At 38.7% G+C, this 17892-nt stretch overlaps 1 protein-coding gene across 3 annotated transcripts in view; it reads right to left on the reverse strand.

Moving 5' to 3' along the window:
• Positions 1–5813: 5813 nt before the first annotated feature.
• LOC134539519 (beta-1,4-glucuronyltransferase 1-like) overlaps positions 5814–17892 on the reverse strand; it is a 31556-nt gene continuing 19477 nt past the window's right edge. For 2 of the 3 annotated variants that reach the window (XM_063381607.1, XM_063381608.1), the window contains one exon: positions 5815–9635. In XM_063381607.1, coding sequence (XP_063237677.1) covers positions 9441–9635 — 195 coding nt within the window. In that variant the 3' untranslated portion in view covers positions 5815–9440. Of the gene's footprint in view, positions 9636–17892 lie in introns of all 3 variants that reach the window. The other variant, XM_063381609.1, reaches the window with a different exon arrangement.

The raw sequence follows: 17892 nt of genomic DNA on the forward strand, positions 1-17892 counted from the left end.
ATTTGATTTTCTAATTTAAGTGAATTGAAATCTTTACTTTGAAACCCGTCAATATACTATTATGCAGCTTTTTCAGCTTAATGGAATATCGTAATCGTGTTAAAGAAAACCTAGAAAAATCAGGGAATTTCATTTACTAGATCTGGTTGACACCCCTGTTGTTTGTCTTATCGACTTTCCTATAACGAAGGGATGAAGCTTCTCTTGTCCCAGAGACATTGGAACATGGCAGAACAGTAATTCATACCTTACTCAGTTAATACCCAGGAGTGGAAATCTTATCATTGGAAACTAAACCCTCATTAGGTACCATTTTAAAATTTAACCCAGTCTCGTCACAGTTATATAATTAATCATGTGCGTAGCCCCATTCTTTGATCATATTTTGAAATTCATGAACATAGTTATCAACATCAGCAGAAAGCTTTTCTCCCATAATATACATTTACCACACACCGTATCTCTTTTTCCATTTATCCAGCAATCCTTTACTTACCCACTTTTAAATTAATACGAAAATACTGCTCTCTTTAATGTAACATAGGCCCAGAAAGAGGGACACCTCTTTACCTCTGTTCTAAAAACCATGAAAACAAAACTTAATTTTTTTTTCGTACGAGATCTGGAGGTTATAGCCTGAAAGATTATTTTAAACATACCGTAACTCCAATTTCTATCCGTTGCACCCACAGTCACCCACGGTAACAGCATTCACACGTAACTCACATGCAATTATTTTTAGCGGCTCACATTCATCAAATTTTCTCTTATGCACACTGTTCAGTAATAGAACTAGGACGTAACTACATAGATGTGCTTATGGCGAAGAACTTATGGAAAGTAAAAAGTACCCTCTGGAGGAAACGCGGGGAAGTAACTAGTATACGAAGGATGCAAACCGAAGGAGAAAAGAGGTTTCCCCCCAATAAATCTAATCTAATAATAGTGTTACGATCTACCTGCGGGTTCGTAAGGATAGCCCAATTAATAGATTTTATTTCACACACACAGTTTTATTTATTACCACTACTTGACACTTACAAATAATCTTCTAAATTAGGAAATAATTAATTACACTTAAAGAAATGTCAATTCCCCAGTCACTTATTTCACACACCCCGCTGGAGCGCACTTCCGGCGCAACTCTCGCCGCATCACCCCTCGTGGGTCTCCGCCGCGGGACTCCGCCGCCACCGAGATCCCACATAACGACTAGCTCGCAACTTCACCCGGTACTCCGTCACGCCCGCAACACCATCGCCCGGAAACTCCGCCACGGGAGAATTCCCAACTGAACTCATCTCGAAGATCGGCCCAACCTCCTTATATAGCCCTTGGGTTGCCATCAAGAACAATCGGGCATGTCTCCGAGATATCGCGCAACCTTCGCCGTCGAAATACCCAGAAACCCGTTGTAAGTCCTCGAAGGACACGGCGGCTACTACCCAAAGAACACCGATAAACGCAACACACATTGGGTTCCCACAAAACGCGCCGATAAACATGTCTAAATCCTTTTATCCCACAGTGCGGCCTCTTTTAAGTAATTCTATCTGAGGCAGGATGTTGCGAGAGAGTATGACACGAGATACCAGGGAGAGGATGCGGGTGGAAGGGGGCACAGACAGACCGAACGAGCACGGCGACGCGACGCCAAGCACTGCAACCAAGCGCGATCGTAACAATAGGTTCTAGTAACCTCTAACAGGGATGGGCCGCTACCTGTTACTTACAGTAACTTACCCAACTCACTCCATCAGGCATTCCTCATCAAGACTACCCTTCCTGTCCCTACATTTATATATATTAGCAAAATTTGTATATTTATTCTATCTCATAATCAACAGAAACCCTACTGTACCGTAAAACCAAATTATGGTTATTTAATAAATAACTTTTTAATATGTTACTATCCAACGCTGGACTAGGTAATCGGTTACATTCTCTCACAATACATTTAATGTAGTTAAGCAAACCTAATTGACCATTAGTTATGTAAAATAACATTTATGGACACACGGCAAACGAAAAACACGGTGGTGTACAAATAAATACAGTTACATTATATACTAACTTTCCTTTTATAAACTCAGCCATATTGAGAAGAATTAGCCGTAACCGGCAGTGTCCCACATTACAACCTTACAGTTGGAAGTTGAGTCAAGTACATTATGAGACCCAATAAGCTGCCGTGCAAAACTTCATAACACATGTTTCATTTAACACCAAGTTTATCGCTGATACCAGTATTTCCAAACACCACACCCTTTATTCAGAAACAGTTACTAACAACACCAACATATAATGTGAACTAAATGACCACATATATAATACAATAATTTTATATCAGTACGCGGCCATGTAAAATTCCCCTAATATTGTGAACCTCAAATAAACATCAGAAAAGTAAAGTATTCAATTTAATCTTATTTTCACCATTTACATGTCGCAGGAAAAAACTAATGGTCCTACCATATCCTGCGGACAATACTATTTAAGTGATACACTGACCAAACACAATTATCCCCAATAAATATGTCACTACTTCTATATTAATCATTACATGAAAATTTTTCAGATGTTTTAATACAATTTAGTTCCAGTAAAAAGAAACATTAATACAAATATAAAATTACGAAATGTGTAATATCTGCGGGATTAACCAATAATACTGCAAACTATTAAATTAATGTCTCGTTCAGTGTTATTTTCTCTATCTGACTTAATAATTTATGTAAGCTCAGAAGATCATAATATACATTATTTCCCTCCCCTCCCATATATAGGTTAACATTGAAAAATAACAACTTTAATAAACTGTAAAGCAATCTCTTTATTGTATACCCAACGAACTGTTTTCACAAACATAAGATTTTGTCTTGAAAATATTGGGAAAAGTACCATACCCTCTCAAAATTCGGAATCCTACACTACTAATTTCACCAAATATCTCTGTAATACCCCAAGTATCTTAAACATTAATTAAATAAGAAGGTAAAACAATTTGGAAACTCAGAATACTGGGACCCTCAATCAATAACTACAAATTTAGAAACTCCCTACGAACACCAGGGAGGAAGAAGATTGCAATCACAGATTAACCAAATAAAAACCACAGTTACGTCTATATACTTCCTTATTTTATTAATCATAATTTTTTATTTATAACATCTATTCTCCGTAGATAAGTAATCTTACTTAAATTCCACCCAAGTACATTCATTATATTGTACTCATTGAACTTACTTAACAAAAATCACAATATTTAAAAACATGAATGAAATTAACATTTTTAACCGTACAGGTTGTACATATAAATTTCCTCTCCTTGAACTTCTCACTATCTTAACCTGGTTACACAATACTTTAAACTTGTAAGAAAATGATAGAATGAAGCGGGTATCACCCGGGGCTGTAGGTTAACGTTAATCGAAACAGTAAGCCTAAAAATGATTGATCCTACTACCTGAAACAGAAGTCCAAATTCAAAAGCATCATACTTAAATAATACAAAAGACTAATAGAGGGAAATTAAAGGGGGGGGGGGGGGAATGACGTAAAGACCTATCAAAACAGTTTGTTGGTTGTAGCACCCAGGAGGGGGTATCTAATATCGGAAAATCCAAAACACGATTCATGGAAATCTTCATAATATAAAAAAAAAACTAAGTCTCTCTACTTTTAACTAAAGTACTGACTGTTTAATCTTAATATTAGATAGACACTTCATCCCTCTAACTTGGGAATATTACATACTATGAGATTCGATAACAATAATTCCATATACAAATAGTACCAGTAAGTCAAGAGGCACGCACGAAAGTCCTTTTAGAGTGAGACTTCATCAATACATAATATGTGTGTGTTCCGTGGCTCATCTCAAATGGCCTTAAGCGTTAAACCCCAGTTACCTTCCTAAGTGAGAAGGGAGTTACCTGTTCGGGCACAACTAATTATCGCGTGGTGAGGATTACTTTTTCCTGAAATGGTTCACCTCTCTTCATCCAATTCTTACTGTACTTCTTAAATAAGAAAGGAGCGGCCTGACTGGAGATTCCTAAAAGGGGTAGGTATGTTTCACCCCCACCTTGGAATACCCTGAAAATTTCACCCAGTATCTCTCGTCTGATTCCCACTTACTCCCTTAGGTCTCCCTTTCCCTACAATCGTAGGGCAGACCAATTCTCCAAAGGATTAAATCCCCATAAAACTTTGAAATATGCGATACAAGTTTTATCTTGCACACCCTCCCGATACACACTAACTCACAGACTCAGTTGTCGGTCTTCTTCTCTCAGCAGGCAGACTTAGTGTACGGTGGATAGCGCGGCAACCAATAGTACCTCGAAAACACCGACTGACCTCTCCTTTTCAATAATAAAAGTGTGATCTCTAGAGAATGGAATGGAGATTAAGCTCCAAACCGAAAATGTCTGTCATAAAAAATATCAGATATTACTAGGGTGACTACGACTAAGGCGATATATGTTCTTAGTGAAAAGAAGTTCTAATAAATCAACTTGTGGTGGACAAGTTTATCAATCTTAGCGATATATGGAGTAACCAATGCAGGCATCCGAAGACTAGAAACAAGAATGAGAAAACACCTACAATACCCACAAGTGGTGTTAATGACAATAGACACCATTCAAATCCAGAATCATATCTACAACTGTGAAATCTTAAATGGCTATTAATTTTATCATCATTCACAAGCGGTCATTACTCCAGTCCTCACTTTGGAGAAGAAAGGTTCAGGGAAAAGGAATAACAAAACACATGATCTACGAAATTCCCTTTGTATGTTCCTCTGCTAATAAACCATATACCGATTTAACAGGACTCAACACACACCAAGAAGCTAATGTAGACAATAGTGACACGGAGAAATTAATCTACCGACCTCCAATATATATACAGGGAAGAGAAATATTAACCAGAAAACCAACAAAAAATCAAAAGCAGAGAGAATAGACGTAAAAAATTAAAACAAGAATATATTACCAAAAAGTTCCTAAATCCCTAATATACGGCACACCATATTTCTTTTCAACACCAATGAAGTTATCTATCAAAGTAAACAAATCCATTTTGTGATATTCCCACTACCCACAATATAATAATTAATCTAAGGTCGGTGCAGATAAAAATAACGTAAAGTTAAGTCAAGTGAATTGATAAACAGCCCTACATAACCTTATCTACCTGTACTATAAGAAGAGGAACAAATAAGGCTAATCTTGAACAAGGGTGTTCAAAGAATCTGTCATAACCAGGTAACCCAACATTTACCAATTACTTATTTAGATATTTATTAACATTGTAGAAAATCAACAGTTTTCACAACGAAGTAATGCAGAAGTATTTTGAATAAAGTGAAACGACTTTTAAGTTTTCAATAAATGCAGGTACCGCAGATCTCTTAAATTTTAAAACAGAAACCAGACACCAATAATTACTTTCCCAAACAACAGTAACTATATATAATGGTTAATATTACATCAATAAATAATAGAACTTGTACAAAATAAAGGTGGAAATAGTTAAACTAATCAAGAATTCAAATCTGTACAGAGGGAAATAGACTATTAAATTACCTAAACAATATATAACAATTGGAAACTATTAACACCAAGGGGAAGAAAATCCAATAAATATATACAGATTATAATTGAAACACACGAATCACAAAATAACAATGTTATGAAGAGATGAAAATTCAATTTAATGTAATTACTAATAGTAAACTACAAATAAAACTATACAGGTATTCATACTACAATAATAATATAGCAAACACCTGAAAAAAAAAAAAAAAGGTATTTATATAGTTAACATTTTCTTTAAACAAGTGATTTCATACAACTATGAGGGAATAATTGAATAACCAGCCACACCTAATAAATTTCAAACCATTCAACAAAGGAAAATAAACATAGATTAAACTGCCCTCAATTCAAAGTAATATGCAAAACTATCAAAATACATTCAACAGTCTTCAGTAAATAAGGGAATAGCTGAAGACACCTATAGGCGTAACCATTCCTCCAAAACAAACCAATAATAACACTAGTATACATTGAAAAAAATATAACAGAGCCACAATAAAGTGTTATGGATATGTAACACTAACACATACTAGTGGAAGATATATTATACAAAACCCAAAAGTTCTATAATTTAGTAAAAACAACTTAAGTACAAAAAATGTAAACAAAATTACCTATAATTTGAAATATGGAGTGACAACACACACCTGTATGGAATACATATATATCATGAATATACCTATGAAATTAGAAGTAATGTTCAAAATAAATTTTACATCCGAAAGTAACCATAATCTTGAAAATAATGAGGTAATTGTAATACATGAATATTATTCTAATGGGGTGGGAGAGGAATAAAAAACATCCTAGTTAATAGAGCACAATATATTAAGTAGAAAATTAATGTAAGTCTTAGGACAGTATACTACCATATTATTATAAGTCCCTAGCAATTTTCTCTTTAAACCCATAATAGGTTACCAGGAACAGGATATTCTTCAAGAATAAACACAATTCATTTAATAAAGATTTTATTATACCACCTATTAACTAACTAATAGTACAAAAAACAATCTTTGGTATCAATTTGATTAAGGTAAGAATTTTCACTTACAAAATAGTATTAGCACATAACCTGTTTCTTTCTAATACATATTAAACAATCATAACATATCAACAGCTAAAATTGGGAACATAAAGCAACTACATGTTAACCATAGTAAATTATCAATATTTAGATTGTCGGTATACAACAGAGAAAGAATCTACAAATTATAAATTGATAGACAAATTATCAACTAGTTGGGGGAAACTTTGATCATAAAAAAAAATTGCAATGAATAAGTAAGGTTAGAGGCACAAATCTACGATGATTAGTAACAGAATGGGCATCAAAACCAATAATATAAATTAACTGTAATATTTTAATGGTTACTTTTCCAAGGTTGGTAGGGTATAGAGTAAAACTCAATAACTATTTTCACTCCTCTTTCCCCTTCCTAGAAAAATGCAGGGTAAGTTACAACTGAAAGGGGAATGATCTTACAACTTCCTGCATCATAATACTCAAGAAAAGAAAACCATAAGCAGACCTCCCAATAGGTGTGAGATAATTATTCATATCCAGAACTATGAATATAAAAATTAGTGGAAAAACTAATGTAACCAATTTATACAAACATTCACTCTGATACAGTGAAACTACAACCAACAGGAATAAATGCTATCACACAACGAAATAAAATTATCATTGTATTACAGACCATAGATTGCCAGATTAAATACCCATTACTACAAGTGTCCCTTGAACATCTTGCATTGAGGTACACAAGTAATAGTTAAGGACAAGATTGAATGGTTAGTTTAGTGAATCTAGTTATTTAAATTTTTTTTTGTACTGACATGGTGCTATTTTAAAATAAAGTTCATTTATTCAAAAATATACTGCTTATTTGTTAACTGCTTATTGTTTCCAGTTACCTACCTAAATGGTGTGTTAACTTGCTTCCTGGTGTTGTATTTTATTGACATGCTTTGCGGAATTAATTTCGGTTTAATCGCAATTCACCATATAATCTTGTCCCTCGTGATACTGACAGATAGTAATCACAAATTGGTTTCAATAGTCACCTCTAACAAACTACTAATTAATATACATAACTTCTGCCTCAAATTAATTTACTACACTTAATAGAACTACTGCCCCCCCCCCCCCCCCCCCCACCCAACCACAACATCAATTTAACATGAAACAATTAAAAAAAGATTTACATTAACAAATTTGGTTTGATTATGAACATATGATATGCTTGATGCCCAAGAGGCAGCAGTGAGGATGTGTATCTTTAGTTTACAATTGCATATTAAATATAAAAAGTTGGTGACTGACCATTTAAAACGAAAAAAATTGTTTTTAAACTATGTCTGTAGGTTCCAACATACAAATCAACAAGTTTCCACTGATATTATGTACATTTTTTTTGTAGGACTGTTCCGATATTGATTCCCGATACCACCACCAATATTCAAATAAACGAAACACAAATATTCCAAGAATTTATAAATTTAAAGCAGTTTATGGAAAACATCAGCATTTATATTAACTAATAGTTAACCAGTGGCTAAAATAGTTTTTATGGCATTTATAAAAAAAAAAAGTAGTTAAAATAATTTAACTTTACCAATTACAAATAACTCAGCCTGTGTGAACATTCAATACTTTGAATATGAATAAAAATATCTTATTATTTACATTCAATTTGAATACAAACACAAAGTAAATTGATTAATAATGAATATCAGACATAGCATTCCTCGTAAGTTTGTCGTTTACTAATGATCTCCATTGAGGTTCAGTCATTTCTGTTTTTTTATGCAAAAAGAATTCAAAGTTATTTACATACTGTCTCATAAAACAACAATGCAATAAATTATGTGACAATTCAAAACACTATTTGAGGTATTTGAAATTTGAAAGCAAACTATTATTTGTATTTGTTTGGTCATACGTACTTGCAATGTGGAAATACAGATGTCACAACTCACAGACTAAATAATAGCTTCAGAATTACAAATAAAATGTTGTTTGTAATATTTCTTAACTAATACACAGTTTACCTGGCTGCCACTAACAACGAAAACTCTGAAATACGAGCTAATTTAATCACAACATATTACATAATTAAAAGAATTATGTTTTCATCACACTGATTGCATTATGCGGTGGGATCAGCTAGTTGTGGGAAATAAGGCGAATTGAAAGGTTGGTCAGGTTAGGTGCATAAAAACAGATTTTTCTCTCTCTCAAAAAGTTTAACATTTTAACAAAAATTGTTACTTATATTTTGTAGCAGGCTTAATTTAACCCATCTTTCACGTAAGTATTAACTGTCTTAATTTTCCAGAACGCACACACTACACTTCATATTTACCTCTATCTTTCTCTTAGTATGCGTTACATGATTTAAATATTTTTTTTCTTTTGTAACGATTTGAACTGTACGCGCCGCATCGGCCTTCAGCACTCCGCTCTCCTCCTCCTTCTCCCTCCCCACCTAGTGGTTCTATGTCTACTCGTTCACCCCCCCCCCCCTAGTGGATTGGCACATGCTTACCTAAACCCCAGTCCTTGCCAGGTTCTGGCCATCCATCCCAATGCTCCAAAGCTAGCTAGGCTTTACACTTTTATTGCAATTGTCACTGCTACTGTTCAAACTAAAAAAAAAAAAACAACTGATATTCGCAAATGTCTTAAAATAACCATAGCAATTATTTGAATTTTTTTTAAAATTAGTTCTGAGTATTATTTGTCCTATAAATCAGATACCTTGGTACCTGACTATCGGCCAGCATCGGGAATCGGAACAGCCCTGTCGAGGGCAGAGAGCCGTGTCAGTAGCACCTCCTGGAAGACTCGGGGTAGCGGTCTCGCAGCTCCACCTTGAACTGGCGGAACAGGACGCGGTTCCTCTCCTGGTCGGCGTCCTTGCCGTCGTGGAAGGACCGGGCCGTCTTGAGGCCGCGGTGCACCAGGAAGGCGTTGTTCAGCACCGAGAACTTGTAGCCGGCCACGTGCAGCTCGCACACCTGGCAGGCAAGAGTGTAACACATACGAAAATAACATGATTTATTTGAGAAATTTGGATTTGTTTTCTTAAACGCAGCACATGCATCCTTTTAAAATGTAACAAATAATGTTGTGATCAAGGTCAGAAATACTCATTATATACATAACAATAAATTAAATTGATTGACAAAAAAGTATCCCTCTTCAAAGGAAAATTAATTCCCGGGTTTTTTTCCCCCTTGCATTTTACACCACTCTATTGTAAAGTGTGAAAGAAAGGTTTCAATTTTTTTTTTGTAAAATATACGACATTCGTAAATAATTTAGTATTTGATTTGAAATTTTATTAAAATACGTAATTGCACAAGCCTACTCTCAACCTAACTCCAAACACATTTCAATATGTGGTAAAAAAAAAAAGAACAAAATATCAATACCAGTTAAGATTCAAAAATATATGGCCAAAACATGTTTTTATTGCTTATTAGTTATTATTGTTAAGGCTGAGAGCACACGTTAACAGATTTTACAAAATTTATAAAGTATTGCATCTTGACAGAATTCTGAAAAATTAATTCCATAGTAATCACAAAAAATCATCAATTTGTTAATATCATAATTGAAGTTTTTAATTTTTGAAGTTTAATTAAACTACGTGTTATCCTAACTTTAAAAGCCAAACTTTCAATATTTAATGATTAAAAATTGTTAGTCCAAAAACTACTGCATTTGAAACGGCCTCTTTTAATTTATCTGTCCTTTAGTGACACCCTGACTTTAACAACAGTAAAATGCAAAACACTGTATCAGAATAATTAGTATTCTGCTAGTGTAAACTGTGCAGCAACAGTAGACACAAGTCACTCACCCAACTACACAAAAGTGAAACTGATTGGTAAATACATCAACAGAATGACACTATTCCAACAAGAGCGATAACCTAGGCCATGATACCAAAATATTTGACTAATAATATCACATAAGAATGAAGCTGATGTCATAACTAGCAAATCAACTTAAAATTAAAATATAAAGGACTGCTATTGAGGAGCGCATGGGAGACTGAATAAACATTAACAATTGATACCCATTGTAGTACGTAGAAATCCTCCTGAAAATTTTTGTCGTCTGTTGTGATAATTCTACAGGCAGTCCTCTGTAGCACTACATTCACACAAATATTTATTGGTATACACTTACACACACAAACATCTACTGATATTTAAGTAATATTAACATACTTCATCATTTTATGTACTCTCTCATTTTTAGTACGGTGCAATTAGCCCAAAAATGGGCAAACCCTAACATCCAAAAAATAAAGTTTCCCTCTCCAACACTAAACTGTTCTATCCAATCCCTGTAGTGTGTAATAAAAAGTTACACTAATTTGAACATCTGGTTTAGGGAGGGAGGGAGTGGGAAGCAGGTGAAATATTAGTGTTTCGCAAATATCTCGAAAACTATGCAGTTTAGCACAAACATTTTTCCATACAAAAATAATCTACATTAAATTACGAACAAACATTATTCTGTACATAATCACGTTAAAGCAAATGGTTCCACAGATATGGAGGGGGGAAAAGTGCCAGTGTTTTAAAATTTTTCAGATTTGTTGGAAAAACGTGAAATTATCACTACATAAACTGAAGTAACTCAAAAGTTCGGATCGGTTCAGTACACGCACGGTTGCCGGTACAAGGCCACTACACCTTTGATTTTAAAACATTATGTCTTCTTTGTGACCGAAAGTGTGTGGAGTTTAGTACAGAAACTAGAAGTTATTAAAAGCATTGGAACAGAAGAAAAACACGACAAGTGGGGAGATGAAGTAAGTGTGAGGCTCTCTCAGACCATAGACCTCGTCAGTTCTGGTGGGAGATACCACTGGTACTGCTACCAGAGATTCCAGAAATCAGGATCATCACAGCAAAAACCAAAGGTGGGTCAATAGAGAACATGCTTTCAACAATTTGTGTGATTACTTGGAGGAAAATGATGAATGTCAGTATGCTTTTTCAAGAACTGCAATTTTATATTCCTTCAACTGAATACACTGACATACATTTGAAAAGAAAACTGATCCAGCGCTACGGTAACAGTTTGCATTTTGCAGTATTACCAGGAAAAAAAAGTGTTATTTGTTTTTCCTGATCAACTTCTAATATTTTTTCAGACAACTGGTATAAAAATCGAAACTTGGAAAACGAAGCTCAAGAGGAACCGAAAGTAATCAAAACTGCGGCTACTATTATTCGCAGTGAGAAAAAGTCCAAAAGTTACGACTGTTCGCAATTTCCAACAATTGGTGAAATTGCTACTGGAGGAGCTGAACTTGTACCTGAAGTGCTCAAGGTCCTGATATTTGAAATAATACAGCCTACATCTAAAAGACAAACACCTGAGAAAATTAAAAGGATGAAGCAAATTATTGTGTACCTTACAAGGACATTTTGAAATTTGAAAAATCGGTCACTTCCCTAGGGAGCACAAGAATTGAGAAAGGATATGTGCAATTCGTTTTCGATAATGCAGACTACAATGTGCACACTCTGATTGGCTATAACAGGTTTCATGTCATGGGTGGAATTGCTCCTGTGACCCCTAAATCAGCTCTTCAGATCAAAGGAAAATTTTCCTCGAATTAATTTAATTGCTGATGCTGTTGAAAACCGAGGCCTCTTTGCTATGCAAACATACAGCGCCCCAAGTACATCTGGATATTTCAAAATAGTTGCTACAAATATGGCTTCCCTGCATATAAAACAACTATCAACTGGAAATGACTGAGCACTGAATTTGTTTTGGTTGAGTGGTAACAGGATGGAAGGCCCACAAGAATGTAAACCTGGTTGGAGTGGTTGCATGGAAATACTGTATGCAACGAAAGAGTACCAAACATCTGCGGTGGTCCCTCTCCCATCCATTCACCCATTTGACTCCGTCAAACCCATCAACAATATACACGGCTCTTCTTCAAGCTGCCGAAAAAGGTGCCCGCAATGGACAAAGCACTACGATGGTGACATTCGATCAGCCTTAGTATGCTAAAGCTCGTGAAATGGTAGCTGCAGCACCTGATGACAGCCATTTAAAGTCACTCTTCATTCGACTTGGAGGTTTCCACCTGTTAATGTCGTTTTGTCGGCGATTGTATTCATCATGGGAGGAAGTGGCTTGGAAGAGTTGTACAGTACAGTCCATGCCAAAAACCGTGTTCGACAAATGATGAACGGAAAGGCTTACTCTAGGGTCGTTCGTGCTCTCTTCCTAGTCGAAGAAAAATGAAGACAAATGAAGCTTGCATTAGTTTTGGTAAAGACGAGCTGAATATTATCTATTCATCTTTTAAGCGTGGTAATGCAACTGCTGAAGATATTACGCAGTCAGCTGCAGTGAAGAACTTTGTGCAAAGTTTGGAAAAACAACTTCAACAATCGAAAGAATCAGGGCGAAAAATGGTGGATTCAGTTCATAGAAATGGTTGAGCTAGTTTGAATGTTTATTAGAGCAGAGAGGAGCGGGAACTTTCTCATCCACCTTTACTGTGTCCACCAAATGCTCCCTATTTTCCATGCATCTGGTCACCTCAACTTTGCTAAATCCCGGCACAGTTACCTACAGAACTCACTGGAACTTTACACCTTAATGATCTCTGGAGAACACAATTTGTTCGTTAACCGAAACACTGAGAAGTTTTGGTCTGGAGTGAGGAGTGACATGACCATTGAATAAGTTTTGATGCGATCCTTGAGTAGCATTGGTGGCTTGACTGGAGGCAGAGGAATCACAGCGACAACTATTGCAACTTGGATTAACTTCATGCTAACCTGTTATCGGATAATCAAAGCAATGGAAGAATTTGCGGGAGTGCGCAGTCTTCCTTCAGAGCAGCACGTAGAGCTACGAGAGGCAAGGCAGAAAAGAAATTCTAACGACTAGCTAACTTTATTTTTAGGCTTGAGATGCACAACTTTATCAACAGGGATTGTAGCACATCAAAACGTGAACTGTGATAAAGCATTTGAAATTGGAGTACTAGCCTTGAAAGAGAAACAATCAGCGAGATACACTTGAAAAGAAAGTTAGCTGTGAAGTCTCTAGCCTCTATCACTAAGTCAGTAACAATTAACGACACTGTATGTGTGAACCCTAACACTTTTTAACATTGGATGGGGTACACAGTAACGAGTGATGAGTGGCAGAAATATTCCAATTTGAATTATATGCTTATCCTCCATCCCTCTTCGCGAATCTGGTCTAATGAGGAAAAGAAGAAAATCTTCAATGGTGTCAGTTTTGGTGCCAGAAGCAAATGAATCTTCGATAACCTCAGATTGACGGAGGCCACCTCCTTCGTCGCGTGGTCTGGCGACGCCCAGCTGCCTACAGGCAGATTTGTCAGCAATACACCAGTTATATTATTACACCTATCCCTCACTTAGCACGTCTTCAGATTGTGCGGATTCATTTAGCGCGATGTGAATTTTACTGCCCCAGCCTTGAATAGCACGAAATCTCGGCAGGCAAAAAAAAAATCGTACACGACGCCATGAAGTCTCTTTAAACTTCTGTAAACAGATGTGCCATGGGATAGTTAGCCAAACAAGGGGGGAAGAGATGCGCGCGCTGGTCTGTCTACGCTATCGGCTGTTGTAGAAACATCAGCTACGGCAAGTTAAATTGCAGCTATGGAGTGTAAAGGACCAAATGTTTTTACGTCCGCACGTATGCCGCCGTGCCGTACCGTTGTCGCCTGGCCACAAACCGGGCCGTGAACTCAGTCTAGCCAGTGGCAGGAAATTCACTCAAACAAAAGCAATGTGTGCGCATTCAGCTGCCGGTAACTGTACGTGCTTGACCACTCATCGTGTTCAAGTATTTGAGACAAAACTTATGGCGCGCAGATTGTCATGAGGCCACGCTTATGTTGGTCGCACTTTAGTCAACTGTGCGCACAATCATACGAAATAAGGACTCTTACCAAAAGTTTATATAAGTCTGATGCTGTTGGTTGTACTAGCGGGACTATATCTGGCATTAGATACCAGAACAGAAATGAACAGATGATTCACATGGAAAAGGTTGTTAAATGAATGTTGCAATGAAAAAAATTATCATTGGCCTGACAGGATTGGTGTAAACCAGGTGGTGATACGCAAATAAGTACTTTAATTTCGGAAAAATTAAAATTTAATGATCAGGACAGTAATATTGGTTTCACTATCAGTAAAGGATGGTTTGGAAAGGTAGGCGACATGAGTTGAAGGTCACACCCAGGCAGGGCCGGCACGTCCATACAGGCGAACTAGGCAACCGCTGGGGGCGGCGCAGCACGACACATAACAGCTGATATAATATGTTTAACGATTATTGAAACTAGATGAAAATGGATTTTTGTAACAGTTTGGAATGTTTATATTGATTTAAGTAATTATTTAAAGTCCACGGCCCTGCACCCAGGCGGGCAAGTCAGCCAGCCGACTGGCAATACAGTACAGAACAACGTATCTCCCGTTACGCGGTGTCGTATTTTCATACAAAGTGCGATGGGAGGCATATAAAAATAAATGGTGTGGCGTATTTATAGTTGAGGGTTATTCAACGCATTTATATTACAAAAAGTGTATTTTCATACACAATTTTGGAACACATTAAATAAATTAGCCTTGCTATTTATGGAAACTAATGCTTCAGAATACGCGATTTCGAATAACACAAGCATTTTTAGGAAAAAATTAGTTGTGCTAAGTGAGGGATAGGTGTACTCATTACGGACAAGGTACTATTGTTTTTGATGGCTATGTGAAAGGAAACACAACAGATTGACGTCAGCCGGGGCTACGCCCCATGAGCCTAGTCAGTCTCCGTTTCCTCAACATTCCTCTCCCCTTCCCCGGCATTTGTACCGCCATGTACGTAGTCGTGTGTTTGAATTGCGCGCCACGAACTACCACAAGAGGGCGCTTAGAAGCAGTGCGGCGATCCCTAAAATTGCTATGTTAATATTAATTGTAAGCCTTTTTGTTGTTTTCATCCATCTTCGCCCCAATGCTGTGTAATTTACTTGTGTTTTCTTTAATTTAAATAGGTTACCTTAAATAACTATAGACGTTGCCCGGGCGGACCCGAACAGGCACGGACTTGGACGAGGGTAGGAATGCTTTTACATGAATTATCATTAAATAAGTAAATAGTAACAAACTTTCCATTGTCAGTAATTTTTATATATTTTTAATGTTTATCTGTAATTTACTCAACTTTCGCCGGGGCACGGAGTCGTAGAATACAGTAACGGTAATTGTGTTGGCGCGAAGGGCGCCATGTTGCCACCTGCGAGCGATGAGCTCACCCCAGTCCATCTTCATCACTGACCGAGAGCAGACGCGCCAGCACCCCGGGGACTTCACCTTTGTTCTGCACTGACCAAGTAATTCTGTCTCGTTAAGTATTTCTGAATCTCTTTCGCTCGTCATCCTCGGGGCAGCTCTCGGCCAGCGGGCTGTTTAATTAATTAATTGTCTCAGTCGAGTTTTCAGCAATCGTGTAATAAGTAAATTTTGTAGCATGGCCACGTGTGTGGACCATGCCTTCACCTAAGTCGATTCGTGCCTCAGGCTTTTTCTACCGTGTAACGTGTAACGGACGTGGAGATAACGTGTTAGTGAAATTAAATCTGGGAATAAAATATAAACTGAGTATTTTATTTAACCACGTGGTGAGTGACTTAGCCTAGGAGTGTGGCGTGCCCGACGCCTAGAGCGGGCCAGGTCTGGAAAGGTAGGATAGAAAGGGCTGGTAACTCGTCCCCACTTGGGCTACGTAACGCCCTGAGAGAGAGACTCCGCCGGGTCCACGTGCCCTTCCACGTGGTGGCGCCCATATTTAACATCTTAAATTCACCGGTAACGCGCGAGCAGCCCTCAAATGGCGCCCAAGAGCGTGGGGCGAGTTACATCTTCCGCGAAAACCAGACCTGTACGAGCGTGTGAGATAGGCGGTTGTTACGCGGAGCGCGCGGAACTAAAGTTCGCGCTGGAACTATTGTTCGCGCGGAGCGTATAGCGGGACTCTGGCGCGCCGGCCACGTGACCAGCCGGGCGCGCGCTTCCAGGAATTCGCTGCGAGCAGCCAGGTGGCCGCATTCCTCGCGACAACAGCAGCCGGGCCAGGTCAGTGTGTGTGTGTACCGCCATCCGCGTCGCGTCGCGTAGCGAAGGGAAGAGGGGCAATCGACCGGCCTCACCACCACACGACCATGTCGGACAACCACGGACTTGACAAAAATCCGGGCGCGATTAAGGCAAGTGAGTTGTTTCAAAAGAATAGCTTATATTGTGTTATGTGCGCGCGACCGCGCCAGGTGAGCGGGACGGCGATTTCTTCGTGGACGGACACGTGCGTGTGCGTAGGACAGTATGAAGCGCAGCCGAACCACGAGCAGGCAGAACGGGCGGATCAGTTTGAGGCGGGACACGGGAAGTGCACGGATGCGGAGTGTGAGGGCAAGACGCGGGAGGGAGGCTGGTGCCGGAACTGTCGCGCGTTCAAGCACACGGCGTGTCTCGCGAAGTCCGAAATAATCTCCTTTCAAGACGGGTGGTACACGTGCCAGTGGTGCCACCACGTGAGAATAGCGGGCCCGTCAGGCCGCAGCCCGGTGAGAGACGCCGCCGACACACCACGGAGCAGGGTACCTCTCATAGGACACGTGGAGCTACCGGAATTTGCGGGCAGAACCAGCGACGATCCGCGGAGATTTGTACACGCGTGTCGGGAACGCCTGAATCGCTACGGAGTGCCGGAGTGTGAGTGGGCGAACAGGGTGAGCACCGCGCTCAAAGGCGACGCCAAGACGTGGTGGCAGATCGTCCAGGAGTATGACATGCCGTGGACCGAGTTCGCGAGATTGTTCGAGGCCAGATTCGCGGACGTGAAGACAGAGATGAGAGTGCGGACGGAGCTGTATTGTCTCGAGCAAGGCGCGACGGAGGCGGCGGAGGCGTTTATCATGAAAAAAATACGTCTGTACAAGCGGCTGTTTCCCGGAGAAGAACCTACCGGAGTGCTGGAGCGGGTAGTTGAGCTGATGCGCCCGGAATTTCGCCCGTATTTACGCCCGATGACGCGGCGTCCGGCAGAGGAGTTCGTCCAACAGGCGCGCGTCTTAGAGCAGGACCTACGAGCTGTCAGACCGACCAGGATCCACGCCACCCTGAGCACCAAGCAGGAAGACACGACGCCCGCCGACACCAAGGCGCTGGTGCCCTACACGGC

The sequence above is a fragment of the Bacillus rossius genome, chromosome 15, assembly GCF_032445375.1.
Source record: "Bacillus rossius redtenbacheri isolate Brsri chromosome 15, Brsri_v3, whole genome shotgun sequence".
Lineage (NCBI taxonomy): Eukaryota > Metazoa > Arthropoda > Insecta > Phasmatodea > Bacillidae > Bacillus > Bacillus rossius.